Genomic DNA, 17195 nt, shown 5'->3' with positions numbered 1-17195 from the left:
CACGTGAGTGCTGCCACCTCAGCCAAGGAAGAGGGTGTGACCGAGAGATCGGTGAATGAGGTTCGGATCACTGAATAGTGGTCAAAATGAAGGGTTCTCAAGCCAGACTGCCACCAATGGGGTCACCTCGGCAAGTTACATAAGCACTTTGTGCCTGAGTCTGCATCTGTTGCTGAGGCTAACGAGAGTGTGTACATCAGAAGGCTGTCGGGAGGACAAATGAGTCAGCATACACAACAGGCTTGGAACACAGTCTGGCATATGCTGGATGCTACGGAAACGCTGGGCGTCTATAGTTAGTACTATGTTTATGTAGAAATAAACATTAGGATGTGGGCAAGATTTTCTATTTTTCCTTTTATTGGTTTGTGTGCAACTGGCATTGACTTCCAATGGGCAAAGCATATTCATGTTTTCTAGTATGTGCGTTGAGTCAAAAATCGCCAAAGCCCACTTCTGGGCATTTATCCCAGAGAAGGGAAATGCCTGCTCACGCAAAAATCTGTACGCAAATGTTCACAGCAGCTTTGTTTGTGATGGCCCAAAACAGCCCAGATCTCTCTCAACAGGTGAATAGTGAAGCAAACCGTGGTACCTACCGCCTACCATGGAATATTACTGAGCGATAAAAAGGAAAACAAATGATTGATGTATGTGATAATTAGGTGAAGCGCCAGGGAATTATAACAAGCCAATGCCAAAAACCTAAATACTGCGTGATGCCACTCATATGCCGTGTTTGAAATGGCAGAATTTTAGAACTGGAGGACAGATTAGTGGTAGACAGAGGGTGGGGGTGGGGGTAGGTGTTGGCGAGATGAGGTAGATGTGCTTATGAAACAGGTCCTTGTGAAGCAAACGGTCTGCGTCTGACCTGTGGTGGTCAATTCATGAACCTACAGGTGAGTAGAGTTATGTAGAACTAAATCCACACATACAAGTGAGTGCCAGTCAATCTGGGGAGATCTGTATAAGGTTGGGGGGTACCCCAGATGTGATGCGACACTATTTGCAAACTATTACACCTGGGGACACCTGGGTCACGTGAACTAGGGATCTCTCCGTATTCTTTCTGATGGCTGCATGTCATTCTACAGTCACCTCAGCGGCAAACATTTCTATCAAACCATTTCCAAAGCCTGCATGATGGTGAAGACAAAGCTTTCAAGCCAGTTGCCTGACCACCAACCTGCTCCCGGTATTTTTCCAGCACGAAGCAAACACTGCTGATTAAGAAACCACCCCAAATCTCTGTAGGTGCATTGTGAAACTCTCTCCTGAGTACACACAATATTTTTCCTATGGGATGATGCGTAAGTTACTCTGATTAGTTCTAGGTTTTGGAGGTTCACCTGGTATGTTTAAAGGAACTGAAATCTGCCGAGGAAGTGCACAGGTGTCTGAAGCAATCTGAACAGCGCCTGCCTTTCTCTGAAGTGTTTTATTATTCTGAGCCGGGCCCACTGAATCTCCCAAGGTATGAAGTTCAGTTCGAGATAAAAATATTTTATCTGCCCTTACAGCAAATTGAAAGGCTATATAAAGGGTTTTGTTATTGCAGTGTTTTCATAAATATATAGTAAACATCCTTCACAGTGGGAGAGGCAGCCTGAAATGCAATTTTCCTGCACAGCCATTCATGTGGCTTGCACAGGAAGATGAAATGACCCAGAGATGAATAAAAAAATAATAGTATACAACTTTTAGCAGCCCACCGTGCCTGACAGACACGCGCAGCTGGCAGGATAAGGATCATGATTTTGCAGTACCTCCGATGAATGACAAGTGTCTGCAGCGTCCAGGGGGATTTCGGGTTCCTCTGTGGCCAGACCATTACAGTGAACACTTAGCTTCCTCGTTTTCAGAAACTGCCAACAGCCAGCCATGCCATTTCCGAGTGCACACCGAGCCCACGCCTCAGCCAGAACATAATTTCAAATCAAGCCACTCTTAGGTTTCTTTACGTCCTTTTAAGTCCCTCTGAAGCACATTTTCAAAGCAATTTGGATTGTCTATGTCTACCCGAGAGATGTGTCGGTATCCACGCTGACCTATACGAGCTCGGGGAGGGGCTGATCACAGGGTGTTTGAAACGCAGATGCTCTTTTTTTTTTTTTTTTAACAAAGTATTTTTTTTAATTATCTAAGCGCATGTGTGTTGAAAATCAAAAGAAACAGAGGTGTAATCTTATCTAACAGCTTCACTGAGCTATAATTGATATACAAAATAACTGGACACGTTGGATACGTACAATTTGATGAGTTTGGATATACGTATCCACATGATAGCGTCACTACAGTCAAGGTAATGAGCACATCCCTCACCTTAAAAGTTTCCTTGTGTCCCTGTGTGTGTGTGTGTGTGTGTGTGTGTGTGTGTGTGTGTAACACTGAACATGAGCTCTACCCTCTGAACAGTTTTGAAGTGCACAAAACCACAATGTTAACTTCAGGCATTGGGCTTCCCAGACGTACAGCAGGCATCTAGAGCGTATTCCTCTTGCACAATCTTGAAGGTCACACTTCTGTGTCGCCTCGTTCTCTTCCCAGTCACAGTCCACAGTAACCACAACAGTAAATGCCTTTCACCGGCCCTCCGTTGTCTTCGCAGCTCCGCCACGGAAAGGAAACATCCCGTGTGCATGCGTCTGTTTTGTAACAAAGTGCCCCGGACACCTGAATTTCTGAAGTTTGGACTCTTCTGCACTTACATCGTGCCAAGTCCACGCAGACCCACCTTGCTCCTGGAATCCAGTCCCTACTGTTGCACAGTGAGTTTGCTCCAGGGTTTCCTCCCGCTGTACACTATGCTGCAGTTGACCAAGATGTATCCTTGCAACCTTGAGCAATTGCAGAAATCCTAGAGATGTGAACGCTGGGTCAAAAGATATGGCAGTGTTTCCCAAAATTAAAATTTCTGAACTGTCTTCCACAAAAGAATGTACCAATTCATACTCTCTCCAACAGTGTACAAAATGTCTAGTAAGTCACACATATTGTTTTTTAATATGATATGTGAAATATTTATATGTACAGATCAAGCTTTCATGGGTATACAAATATATACATACACACACATACACATATATGTATATATGAATATATTTTCATACACTTGCTGGTATTTACATTTATTTTTCTGAAAACTATGTTCATATTCTGGCCATTTTCCATCTGTATCATTAGCCAGTCTATCTATCCATCCATCTACCCATCCATCCATCCATCCATCCCTCCACATATTCAGCCGAGGTGATAAGAAGGTTAGTCCCGATAATCACAGGGACTTCCTGGGACTAAACAAATTTGATCTATGTGCATGTCAGATTCCTGTTTCACCCATGTTGGAACAAAGATTCTTATGATTTTGAGTCAAAAAGAGGAGGGAAATGAAGTCATCCAGTTTCAAATTTCATTACCAGTCCTTCTCCTCACTGGCTGTTGGTAACTCTAGAAAAATCATCTCAAGTCTCAGTCTCCCTCCATGAAAAATGGGTATCATAGTAACACCCACCCCATAGAGCGGCGGGGTGTATTCAATTCAATAATCCATATCCAGATGTTAGAACATTGTATGGCTCATTGAGAATCACTAGACAGTATCAGAAATAATGATAATAATAATGCATAATTCTACATATTGAGCAATTACCAAGTGCATTACAAGAAAACTTGATTTCTTTTTCTATCAGCAGCAGCAGTGGAAGCTTGAACCACTGAGAACATTGATGTAACCTCTACATTTTTAGTTCCCTGGGCAAATTTTATAAGAAGGATTCAGCAGAAATACATTTTCCCCTTGTTGGATGTACTCTTTTTAATGGCTCACAAAGTTTAGCACTGGTTGTCATTATTTTTAAAAGCAGACTCACATTAAATGTAGAAATATGTTAGATACCAATTCCACTGGCCATGGAATTAAAAGGGCTATTTTAAATCCACTTTCCTTTTTTCCTTTTAGCCAATTAAGCTATATATATATATATATATATATATATATATATATATATATATATATACACACACACACACACACACACACACATATGTGTGTGTGTGTGTGTGTATGTAAAGTTATATTACAATTCTTCTTAGCAAAGGGACTGGTGGGTTTGTACTTTAAAAGGAAATGGAAACATATCTTGAAGATAAAATATTGGAGAAAGAAGAGGCTGATATATATATATTAGAGGAAGAAGAGGCATATTTATATATATATATATATATATATATATATATATATATATATATATATATTAGCACTAGAGACTAATAGACAACACCTACAAAACCTGATCGGATAGTCTTAGCTACGTGAGTTTATTCCCATTTATTTATCACTGAACAACAAATTCTGGTTTAATTTTAAACCATTTCCTGAACCAACACTTAGATGGAATAGGCCAATTCAATGAACTGTATTAAAAAAAAAATGACGATAATGGATCCAACATCAGTCTTTTGACAGTTCTGAAATGGGATTCACTCCTTGCTTTCTTTGTGTAAATATGAGTTCATCGAGCCTGAAATATACAGGAAGAACTGTAATGATTTCCACTTGCAGCTTAGTTCCCAGACTGTTCCGAGGTTGAGGGAGGGTGGCTCATGAGCTCCTCTCTATGCCTGTAGCCTTGCTGGACAGCCAGACCAACGGTGTTCAGGGGTGGGGGTGAGGTGACCCTTCCCTGTCATAACAAAATCTATGCCTTACCAGTCCTTTCTGCGGCTCTGAATCTTTGAGCTTTTTTGTGGAGCAATGCACAAGGGTCTATGTACCAACACTTACGTAACGTGAAGTTTGCGTCAGAAGGAGGAGGCAGCTGGCATGGGACTGACCATCAATCAGATCAGTTGTCCAGACTTCAGCTTCTTCTTCCTCCAATATTTTGTCTTCAAGGTATAAAATGTTTCCCTGTAAAGTACAAACCTATCCTTCCCCTACTAAGAAGAACTGTAATGTAACTTTTTCCATCCATTTATTCATTCATTCAACTAAAACGTATTGAGGTTCTCTACTCCCATCTTGGTTCTTTGAACAAGCCATGCATGCATGTTTAATAGCAGACTTGCGAGATCTTTTCCTCCTCTAACACAGAATAAAGAGTGTCACACTGGCACTTCTAGTTAAAAAATCGGCTCAAATTGTGTTTCTCTTCATAGGTTATAATACAAGCTGGAAATTCGACAGAGGATGAGATAGGCGGGGTCATTCCCATGGTGTAAATAAAGGGAAAATAAACAGAGTGGTTTCAGCAAGATCAAGTGGGTCAACATACCCGCACCCACCATATCTGGCTTGGTACGGACCATACCCGGCCCCCTCGAAAATTCTAGAAGAGCCAATAAGCCAGAGTTAAGTTTCCTGATGACCGCTTAGGTGATCCAGTTGAATAAATTCTCTCTCTAGTTTTCCAATACCCCAATTAAGTAGGGAATAAAACAAAGGTCATTCACTCTGTGGATTATGTCCTTTTGAGTATTACCATGTTTCCCTGAAAATAAGACCAAACCGGAAAATAAGCCCTAGAATGATTTTTCAGGATGACATCCCCTGAACGTAAACCCTAATGCATCTTTTGGAGCAAAAATTAATATAAGACCTGGTCTTATTTTCAGAGAAACACGGTATGTTTCCTGTTGGTGGTTTCTGTTGTGGGAGGAGGCCATGTAAAGAGATTTCACAAGTCCTGACCCTGGTTCAGTGCATATTTAGAAGTAGTTAAATAGCATAAAATAAAGCTGTGGGCATTATCATTCAAAAAAAAGAAAAAACAACCACAAAAATGTAGCTTTCTTGATGAAACTATGAAACTAAATGAAACTGAAAATGTCTTTTGTTTCAAAACTCAAGTGAAGATGTTACCTAAACAATTATGCACCTCTGCATTTTAGAAACTCAATTTATTAAAGATGATGGCACGGTGGTTAGCAGCACAGGCTTTGGAGTTTAAATCCCAGCTGTACCACTTAGAGGCTGTGTGACCGTGGGAAAATTACTCAACTTCTCTGAGCCATGGCTCTCTCCTTTGTAAAAAGTAGATAACAGCAACATCAACACCTTGCACTTGCGTTAAGGAATAAACTAATTAATATTTTAAAGCATGTACAATCGTATTTGGCACATATCAAACATTATTTAAATGTTTATTAAATAAGCAAATAAACCTATGTGTCAAACCCTTAAAAATACAGAGAAAATAATGGTGTTTGAAGGCTGCCAGGGGAAGAAGGAAGATTCAGAGAATGACTGCTGGATGACTCATTCGAGTGACGTTGCATTCCTCTTCTACTGACATCAGTACTACAGAAAGAAGTTTTGTTTTCCAGCACTGTTGTCCAGCGAAACTTCAGTTTCGGTAACACTGAGTAAATCAAGCAGAAGCAGGCACTTAAATCACAATGACCCATGCCATATTTATAAGGAAAGATGTCAAAGTAGGCGGCTGTAAAATTTTAAGTCCGACGGCAAGAAAATACGGGCCTGCTAATTTTGCATCACGATCCTATTCACAGTATCCAATCGGAGATTTTAAACGTTTACTAACCAAAATTCACAAACTTTATCCATTGTCTTGAAAAATGAGAGTATGTATATATCAGAGCACCACCGATGCCGTGTAGGCAGCATCTCTCAACCTCAGAACCACTGGCGGTATGGGCTGGACAATTCTTTGTTGTTTGTGGAGCGAGAGCCGTCCTGTGCAGCCTACGATGCCAAGCAGCATCCCGGTCTCCACCCAGTAGATGCCAGGAGCACCTCCTGCCCAAATGTCACAACCAAAATGTCTCCAATATGTTGCCGAACGTTGTCCGTGGAGAGGAAGGGAGTGAGAAAACTGCTCATGGTTGAGAACCACTGGCTTAAGGCCTCTGTGGAGTCCCAATTTTGTGTATCTTTCTAAATTTGGATGAGTTCATTTCAGTGGTATCTTGGTATACTGAAATCTGAAAAACTTGGAGCCTAATTGCTTATTCTGATTACAAAAAGATTGCTTCCCCGTCTCTAAATTAGGCGGAGCAATACCTACCTTGCAGAGTCCTGGTAAGGAACCAGAGAAAATATGGTGGAGGTCCCAGGCCAACACCTGACATACAGAGGCTGCAAGTGCCCAGGGAGAGACTGGCATCATACTGTGACTTCCCGTTGATGTGTGATGCCTTCGTTATCTTTATCGTCCTCATCATGACAATAAAAATGGAAGGCCTCTAGTTATACACGCAAATATAACTATACTTGACACAACTGGTACTTGCATCTCATTAGCAAAGAAGCAACTGATTTCCCCATGAGTAGAGATTTCAATTAAACAACAAAGAAATATATCAGCGTCGTGTAGCAAATGCAGACGCAGAATTATCATGAAGAAGAAAGGAAAGGAAAGGTTGGCAGCGGCCTTCCTAATATATGGTTCTTAAGGGGTCCTCTTTCCTAAGCAGACGTCGGGCACGCAGGCCACCCTGACTTACGTGGGTATTGCTGGATTGACAGTGAGGGAGCTGGTACTGACAGAGGACTAACCTTCTGATGGTCTGTGTGTGTATACGCTCTGTGCGATCAAGGTCCAGCAAAGCAGGCTAGAAAACGTACCCCACTAACCAAAAACTGCAGGGAATTCAAAGCAGCTGGTCATGACTACTAATTTCTCTGTAAGTAAAAAAGGTCCATTTTAAAGAACAGTGAGCTTTGACTCCCTAGGTAAACACGAATCCAGAATTTCAGACGCCAAGTCTATAGAAGTAGAGAAAAAGTAACAGAGATGCCCACTATTGCATGAGAAAAAAATATATATACCCGTGCCATCCTAGGGATGTGGAGACACTATTCCTGCTACAATTGTATCATTTTTTGAAAAGTCTGCTCTGGCCTCTGTGACACTGGAACTAGCTGAGAGATTCTTCACCACCAATTAATGCCAGGGAGCTAACAACTGCTCTTCTTGCTTTTCCTTTAAACCCAACTGAAATAATTCCATGAGACCTCGCAAAGACAAAATTGCGCTCAGAACATGCAATTAATCCCATTTACCTTCACTAACATCAAAGTCTTCAGACTTCATAAGCAAATGTAAAATGGCGGCCTTCCAATCCCCATAGGTTATGCAAACACCTGACCAGAAAGAACACTTTGAAATTTTTATGGAGCAGGAAAAATTGGAAGTGTATTAATCTAGCCAGTGAAATTGGGCTTTTTGTCATTTTTAATTGCTTGAATTCATAACCTAGTTTTGCTGAATCAAAAACGAGTTACTTCAAGCTGACACAAGGTGTTTCAGCTTTCTGGGCACACACACAGGCACCCCACAACTTTTCATATAAACTTTACATCAATTAATAAAAACACACTCTGGAACACTGTTTGGGACATTATAGTTACCGAATAATTAAATGTAAAGGTTGCCAAGGCAAGCCCTGTGTGCTAAAAGCTGACTTTTACAGATTTCTTTCTTTTAGTATCGTGCAAGCAGAGAGGGCATAGCATGGATACTAAATGGTCAGGACTGCTCTTTTGTCATATAGGATTTAGTTCAAACAAATTAAAATGCATAACCAAAAACTTCTTTATGTCCTTATTGGCTCCTTGTTTATGATTGCTCATAATACATGCAAACGCTCAACTCTGCATGAAAATAAAGGCTGAGAAATGAAAGGACAAAGATGCAGATCCAGAAATGTGTACAAAGACCTACTGTGTTACCTATGACATCCTGAAGTTTTCAGATGGACATCAAAACTTTAAAGTGCAAAAAACTTTAAGGGCCCATGCTGCTTCTCCTGATTTGCTTTCACATTTGTTGGAAAATCAATACAAGATGAGGAGTAACATCTCATCAAGGGACTTCCGTTTTAATTCCTCCAGCATTACTTTCAAAGAATTTACTCCAACCCGCTTTGCAATAATTTTGATACTTTTTAAAGTTTTTGCATGTGAAGTTTTTAAAAAGCTAAATTTGAAACATAAATGAAATTTAATAATGAGTTTTACTATTATTTCATAAATGTTCCTCTTTTGAACCACATTCCATTTCTCTGGTACTGCAACTTTGTTCAAACACCTAATATAAAAATTATAAATTTAGACAGAAAACGAGACCAAAATTATCTTTCACTGGACACTGCAATAGTTATTTAGCTCGAGATTGACCCATCCAACAAGGTTCTGTGTAATCTAACAGAAAATGGTGAGGAATATGTTCTCTGATTTTCATATAATAGTCTCAAAATAGGACCATATATTCTCAAAATCTCACAACTATAAAGGAAGGTGATTGTTGTTAAAAGCCCTTTACCTGAAATCTAATTCAAATTTTGCGTCATACATGTGGAGAGAGAAAAAAAATTGAAAAAAAAAAGGGGGAATAAATTATGTTTATGATACTTGAATAAGCTGGCCTGTTAAGTCAAGGCTGATGGTTATTTCTACCAAGTCCAAGAAAATACGTATTAAAATAAATCCAGGGTCTAAAACTAAGACAGGTAATAGGGAAAATAGAAGTTTGAAGTACAAGGTTATAGAAGACAAACGTAAAAATATGCTTAGCCCAATAAAGTTACACCAGACATGGTGCACTGTTGAAAAAAGCAATCCTTTGGCGGCAACAGAGAAAAGACCCAGCTTGTTTTACGTAGTAGAGGCATTCTCCAAGAGTCTGCTTGGTTAAAATGAAATGACAAGAAAAGTTTGAATATTCATTTTTCTATATGATTAGTGTACAGTGGATTGCCTGATTCTGATTAATTCTTGGACATGAGCAGAGAATACCAAAAAGGAAAAAGAAAATCACGTTCTGATTATCCTTCAAGTTGCGAAACATTTGTTAAAATAAAAATGTAGTAGTAGAAGATATCTGAAAAGCTTTCCGTGTTCCGGGTACAAGAATAAAGACAGACAGCTGGAAGGAAATACAGGTGGATGAGAGAGACAGGGGGTGGGAGAGAAGAAAGGAAGGAAGGGAGGGAAAGAAGGAGGGAGGGAGGGAAAAGAGAAAAGGCAGGCCAGCAAGGGAAGGTGAGAGGAAACCTTCACCGGAAGGTAATACTCCGTCCACTCGTCAGAGAAGCAATTTTCTCTCCATAATCTGTGAGTATTCTCATGCAGAGCCACCATCAGCATGTGTGGGGAGTGTGAGTGGGCAGATAAGAGTTGAAAAATCCTGCTTCTTGTACGAAAATCATGAATGCTGCCTTTGTGACCTATGAACGCAGGTGGTAAACAGCTGTCACCAATTGACTTTAGTTTACTTACTTGAAGAACAACCCTCTTCAAACTTAAACGCAGTGAACCGCAAAGGCAAGTTACGTAGTCCATTTCAAAAGTACATTTATACTCACGCCTTCCAGATTATTAAAAATACATTTTGATAAAAAATAGGCAACACATGGAAAAAGATTTTAGTCTTAAACCAAACAATTTACTACCCAGTTACCCAGAGAAAGGATTACACAATCATTTTTGACCGCCTCCATTATAAACCGCATTCATTTCTGTGGGAGCAATTTAAACCATATAAACAATGAGTAAATTATGAGACATCTAAAGATACTCAGAAAGTGACTCTTTTTTAGCCAATCATTTAATGAACATTTTACTAAGATGATGTTGCCAACAAAACTTTTGGATTCAGAATTCACCTTGAGACCCTGTTACGTGGGTGGGAGGGGAGCACAGCTCTTGCCAACAGAAACAAGTAAAACAACCAGTTTCACTGTAATCTGAAAATAACGGCTAGAGGAACAGGCTGCGATTGAATGAGTCTTCTCGGCGATCCTCCCAGGCTGATAAATGTCGGATTCAACACTTTGCATATTTTTAAAATGCTTGCCAGTTAATTCCACCGCTTTGGAAGGCAAAGCACATTTCCCCCATTTGATCTCTTAAAAAGGGCACCTCGTGTTTCATTTAATAAAACGGCCCAGAGCCTATTTCTCAAGTCAAAGCATTTTCAATACTGTCAATTTCATCTCTCTTCCTGGGAACCAGGAAAAGCAGAGGAGAGAGTATACCAGCGCAACTAGCATGGTAGACATGTTTACACAAACACACAAACATTCAGTGCATATGCCCACACACGCACACGCACGGCCCATCGGAACGTGAGCCCGGCAACTTTGCAAATGCACGGTCCATCTGGCCAGTGGTTTCATCCACCTCTCGTTTAAAGAACCGCGCAGCTCTTGCAAAGCCCTTGCGAGCCTATTGGGACTTTCACGCCGTTTCTTATAAACGCTTATTCATCTCTGGAAATAAAGTTAAACGGGTCCAATGAGCATGGGCAATGAAGTTCCCCACGAACTTCTAGTAGGTAAAGAAAATCGATTCATCCCCGGGCTCCCCAGTCACTCCAGACTCCCCTCACCCTCCCCAGGAGGCCAGCGCCCCCGGTGCGCAGGGTGAACCTTGCGCCCGGTCTGCACGATCGCGGGTGGCCTTACATACCGCGGCTCATTCACGCGCTGCAAACGCAGCCGCAGCCTTCCATCGCGGCTCCGGTCTCCCAGTATTCTTTCCGCAGCCAGGTCCCTATTCTAATCAGCAGTCCCGGAGGCGCACACGCCGCCACCCTCTCTGCGTGCACGTTGGACAGCGGCTGACGGCGGCTCCTCTGCCACAGGCAGCCAAAAATGTCAATTTGCACACTCCTCCCCTCTGTCGCCCGCCCCCGTCCCCGTCCCTCTTCCACCCCCTCCCGCGAGTCAGTGGGCTTCAGGAAGCCTTTGCATAAGCTGCCAGCTCTCCATCTCTCCATCCCTCCCTCTCCCTCTCCTCTCCTTCGCTGACAGCGTTTAGAGCCTTCTTCTCTCGCCTTACCTGAACGGCATCTCCCACGACTGCAATTAGCTGCCAAGATTTCATTGTCGCCTGCAAAGTACCTCCGGGTTCCTCCCGAGAGAACACGGGAGAAGTCCGAGGCAACAGCGTACGGCCCCCACGTGCGAGCAATGGAAATGCCCAGTCCCGGGCCGTGCGCGCCGCGCTGCACTCGCCCTGGCTGCTGGCAGCTTGACGCCGTCGCCAGCAGGTGCCGAATATGCGGAGCGCGAGCTAGCGAGCGGCGGGAGCAATCGGGCAATCAACGCGGGGTCGCACACAAAGGGAGGCCACCGAGGTGCCAGGGACGCTAACGCGCGCCCAGCCCAGCCTCCCGGGCCGTCTTGGCCTCGGCGCCAAAAACACTGCCAAATTGGATGCCCGATGCTTTTGCAAAGTCTTGAAGCCCTGGGAAGGCGGTGGAAGCCCAAGCTGCGTGGGTCCCGCCTCCACGCTCCCCAAAGCGCGTGCAAAGCACCGAGCTGGCAGCGGTATCTCGCCGCACTCCCTCCCTCTCCTGCACGTGTCCCTTCTCTTGTTCTTTCAAGCATTAAATATGTACCACATGACAGAATAGGGCACCTTGCTCGGTCCTCTGAGACCACACTTGACAACCAATTTTAACTCACGAGCAATGAAATGTCTAAAGGCAGGATATAAGCACTTCCAATTACTTACACTACTCCTGCATTATTCAAAATGTCCACGGGACAGTATTTACGACTTCCAATATGCTACTTCCCATATAAATACTAGTAAAAGATGGAAACGCCATCGCGCCTGCCCTTCCCCCAACGCTGCTGACACGCTTGGCTCAGTGTTTCCTTGGAAAAGCGGTTGTACTTTTTCTAGTAGTTACAGTGTGGTGATCTCCAATCTCCTTACACATTATGTACCAAACGAGAATGTTGGAAAGTTTGAGCCTGCTTTGAGGAGGAAAATATCCACCGTGCCCTGCTGGACTTTAGTGATCACCTTTAAAATGTATTATATTTACCTTCAAGAAACATGACATCAAAGTAAATTTCCCATTTTCACCCCAAAAAGCTCACAGAGATCTATGATTTTTTCTTAAATAAGTGGAAGTGCGTGACACAAGATCCTAGCTATTCCAGGTCTAAATATGGCTTTGTAAAGAGTAAGCAATTGATTGGCTGGGGAAGTGAGTCTTTTGGATGTAAAAAAATTAGGTTGGTTTTTTTTTTCCTTTTCCTTACAGTCAGAACTGCAAACTACATGCACTAAGATGGCCTTCCTTCCTCAAGCACTTATCAATTGGATGGGAGGGATCTAAATATAGAAGAAAAATTCATATGTGTGTGCATCTATCTATCTATCTATATATATATATATACACTATATTTGATTAACAGTGAAAAATTCATTGGCTTCCTGTGTCATCTTCTTGAATGCTTTATTTTAGTTAAAGCCCTTGTGCACAACTGATTAGAATTTTATATATCAGTAAGCAAATTTTAAAATGCTAATAAATCTTTCAGATATTTACTTTCACATTTATTACAGCTCCACGTCGACAAGCAATATTTCCAGGGTTTTTTGGAACATGCCAAGCCCTTACATAACCATCATCCATCTCTGTCACACCAGTAACACAATGAGGAGAGTTTTATTTTTTCCCCCTTCTATGAATTAAGGGTGTTTTTACTATTGCATTAATGTAGTATTTCTTGTGGGGTTAAGAAGAGCTTATGTGTGTTCCCTCTGCCTGCTTTTCCTGGGCAGTGGCATTTAAAGGATGTTAAAATAACATTAGGCAAAATTTCCTTTCACAGGGATGCTGCTGTGTACTCCTGATTGTTTTAACAGTTAAGGTTTAATGTAACTGTGTATCCTCTGGTCATGGTTTTCAATGGCATCAAGCAAAATAGCCAAAGGTTTCTGGACTTTTGCATGACCAGGCAGGTTTCTAGACGTATTGCTTAACCAGACCCTGTGTAATTCTAGAGAGATACAAATGTAAAGTATTAGTATACTTTATATGCCACCAGAAAGCTGGCATTCTCGGTGGAATGATCTGATTCACACATCAGTTTACAAAAGCAAGGTTATTCTAAGTTAAGGATGGTGGGGGTGGCGGTTGGAGAGATAGCAAACCCTAATTGCAACCCCATTTGTCCTCCTGTTCCCTGGCACATATGGCCATTTAATCACAGAGTGTGACAACCTTGGCAGATGTTGCCAAACCTGGTTATTGATATAAATTGCTACTCTTGTGTGTAAGTGCCCCAGCAAAGAGTTAAAATAATGTCTGTACTCACCCAAAGGGAAATAAAGGTCCACACTAGCATCTGTGGTGACAAGACAAGATGATACAGAGCTAAGGTCGTTTCCTTGTTCCCACTCTATGAGGAAAACAGCAATGGATGAAACCCGCCAAACCAAGAACGAGAAGAAGTCTCCCAGTGGAAATATAAATTGATACTGTCACTCTGGAAACCCACTTACTGATATCTATTAAAAAGGAAAATGTGCACACCTTATAACACAGCAGCTCTGCTTCTAATGCCCACCTCAACAAAACATATGCATGAGGTATGCTGATGGATATAATTGCACCACGGCTGGTGGAAAAAAAGGGTGACGAACTAAATACCTATCGTCATAAAAATAGGACACATCCTATGATGGAATACTATACAGCTGTGAAAAGAATTGACTAAAGCTACATGTGAATAACTACAGCTATATAAACACAGATATGTATAGATATAAAGGTATCTATAGAGACTGCATAGTACAACCACATGTACATGCATTTTTCAGTAAATTTTAAATTTTGTGTTTCTTTTTCAGTAAACATAAAAATGAAAGTTTTAAATGATTCATACACTATGATACCATTTATGAAAGAAAATGCACACATGAAACAACAATATAGGTTTTCTATAGACATATACATATTTGTGGATGTGTAGACAACAAAGGCTAGCCAAATTAGGTTGCTGCCTGTTTTTATATAGCTCACTGGCTAAAAATGTGTTTTATGTTTTAAATGAAAAAAACAGAAGAAGAATATTTTATGATATATGAAAAATGTAGAAAATTCAAATTTCCACGTCCACAAATGAAGTTTCATTGAACAACTATGTCCCACTTGTTTAGATGTTGTCTGTAATTGCTTTTGCTCTATAATTGCAGAATTGAGTAGTGATGACAGAGACCAAAGGACTCACAAAGCCTAAAATATTTACTATCTGACCCTTTATAGGAAAAGTTCCAGAAGAATGGGCCCAAAATTCCCAATATGGTTGTCTCTAGGGAAAGGGTGAGGAGACAGGGGCTGATGGTCGAGGTGGTAAAAGATCTAGTTCTCCTTTTAAGATTATATGTTAGTTTTATATTTTTATAAAAGGCAATGTGTGTGTTTTATATACATAAAGTCTTTAAATATATATGTATTATATATATATATATACTCATATATATACAAATAAAACATACATAACTTGTTTTAACTGTGAAATGTATGTATATATTTGTATACACACAAAGAAGATACACCTTCTTAAAGTTCGTATGTGAATAAAACCATTAAAGATATACATTTCTATAACATATTTATACATATATACAAAAATACACACGCATATGGCTTGCTTTGACTAAAAAGAGAATGTGTGTATCATTTTTAAACTGCGTGTGTGTGTGCATGTGTGTGTCTATCCACATATATGTAGACACACATATCTGGAAAAAATAATGGGCAGTTCTTGGTGGGAGAAATATGGGTACTTATTCTTTTCTTCTTTGTGATCTCAGGCATTTGTCAATTTCCCAAACAGATGTAAATATAAGAAAATGGTGGACACCCCTGGCCCTCTGAGTCATGACAACTGCCCCTGTGCCAGGAGAATTTTTCTCACCAGGAACTGCCGTGTCTCTTCAAATGCAGAATGATCAGATCTTCACAACAACATTAAGGTTTGGCTTACACGCACCTAACATTTCTGGAAAACTCCAGTATTTAATTGCTTCTTCGTAGGAAAAAAGAAAAAAAAAAACATTGCTAAGCCTCAGTGCACTAAAGATTTTTATAAAAATCAATCTTAGCCTTGAAGTAAAATATGACACAGATTACCCTTCCAGCTAGAAGTTATGGTAATGACCTACCGAGATATGCCTCATAATACCGTAATATTGCTGCTTTACCAGTTTGAAAATATTTTCCCACAGAAAAGCACAAAGCAGGTTCTATCTGAAAAAATAAAATTACATAGCAACCACACTGGAGCTTTGTAGGATTAGAACAGTAGGACCTAATGATTTTCTTTGTCCCGATATCTACTAATCCAGTTGGATCAGGAAAGGTGAGTTGAATGAAGCATATTCAGATGGGAGAGCATACGATTTATGGTGGACGTGTGCTGGTATTCAGAAATGGATCCCATGAGCTCAAAAACGGTGGCTAGTAAATGACTGCTTTTCCTAACAGACATACCATGTTTCCCCAAAAATAAGACCTATCCCGAAAAGAAGCCCCAGTTAAGATCGTCAGCCAGACGGACGCATTTAGTACATTATGGCGATGTTCCAGAAGAAGATGACATGACTGTATTTGAATAAATGTAGATTGTTGTACATGAAAAAATAAGACATCCTCTGAAAATAAACCCTAATGGAGCGAAAATTAATGTAAGACCCGGTCTTATAGTAAAATAAGACCCGGTATTATACTATATTATATATTATATTATATTACCCAGTCTTATATTATAGTAAAATAAGACCGAGTCTTATATTAATTTTTGCTCCAAAAGACGCATTAGAGTTGATTGTCCGGCTAGGTCTTATTTTCGGGGGAACACGGTAAATGACTGTTTTTCCTAGCAGACAAATGCATGAGTCACCGGGGCACATTTTAGAAATGTGCTCCACAGAATGGCTCACCTTACACCTTTAAACTAGGACCAGGTGAACGACATTCTTTCATTGAGGCTTAGCTTTTTCAAGCAAGAATCAGAATTATTCCAAGTAAACTTCATTCGACTTCTTCATAATTTGGCATGTGCATGTACCCTCATCCTTCAGCTGGTGTGTATCAAGCATTCCCCTGAACATTTTTTTAAAAAAACATTATAAAGAACAAGTATTGTTGTCAATGCTTTTTACAATTATAAAACCAATGTGTGTTCCTCATGGAAAGTTTAGACAATTCGGAAAAGCACAGGAAAAAAAAATAGTCACTCATTATTTTACCACCCAAAGATAGCCACATGCAATACGTTATTGCAAATCCATCTACTTCAGACATTTTGCGTTGCATAAGTAACTAAAATGTCCTAAGCACAAGAGACATTTTCCCATATTACACTGCCTTACGATATCGATGCATTTTGCAAGATAGCCTGAAGAGCGTCTGCCATAATAA

General features: G+C 40.7%; 1 protein-coding gene across 14 annotated transcripts in view; it reads right to left on the bottom strand.

The window, feature by feature from the left end:
• The window catches only part of RBFOX1 (RNA binding fox-1 homolog 1), a 1406067-nt gene that overhangs the window by 1025142 nt on the left and 363730 nt on the right, over window positions 1-17195 (bottom strand). For 2 of the 14 annotated variants that reach the window (XM_033101484.1, XM_033101472.1), the window contains exon 1: window positions 11435-11621. The exons of 8 other annotated variants lie outside the window; for them this stretch is intronic. Coding sequence is in view for 4 of the 6 variants with exons in the window: in XM_033101463.1 (XP_032957354.1) it covers window positions 11807-11851 (45 nt within the window). In the remaining 2 variants the exon portion in view is untranslated. Of the gene's footprint in view, window positions 1-11434; window positions 11622-11806; window positions 12251-17195 lie in introns of those variants that run through there. 4 more of the 14 variants (XM_033101463.1, XM_033101461.1, XM_033101462.1 and 1 more) reach the window with 4 other exon arrangements.

This window comes from Rhinolophus ferrumequinum (assembly GCF_004115265.2).
Source record: "Rhinolophus ferrumequinum isolate MPI-CBG mRhiFer1 chromosome 15 unlocalized genomic scaffold, mRhiFer1_v1.p scaffold_54_arrow_ctg1_1, whole genome shotgun sequence".
NCBI lineage: Eukaryota > Metazoa > Chordata > Mammalia > Chiroptera > Rhinolophidae > Rhinolophus > Rhinolophus ferrumequinum.
The sequence above is the reverse complement of the archived record's forward strand: the minus strand, read 5'-3'. Positions and strand labels throughout refer to the sequence as shown.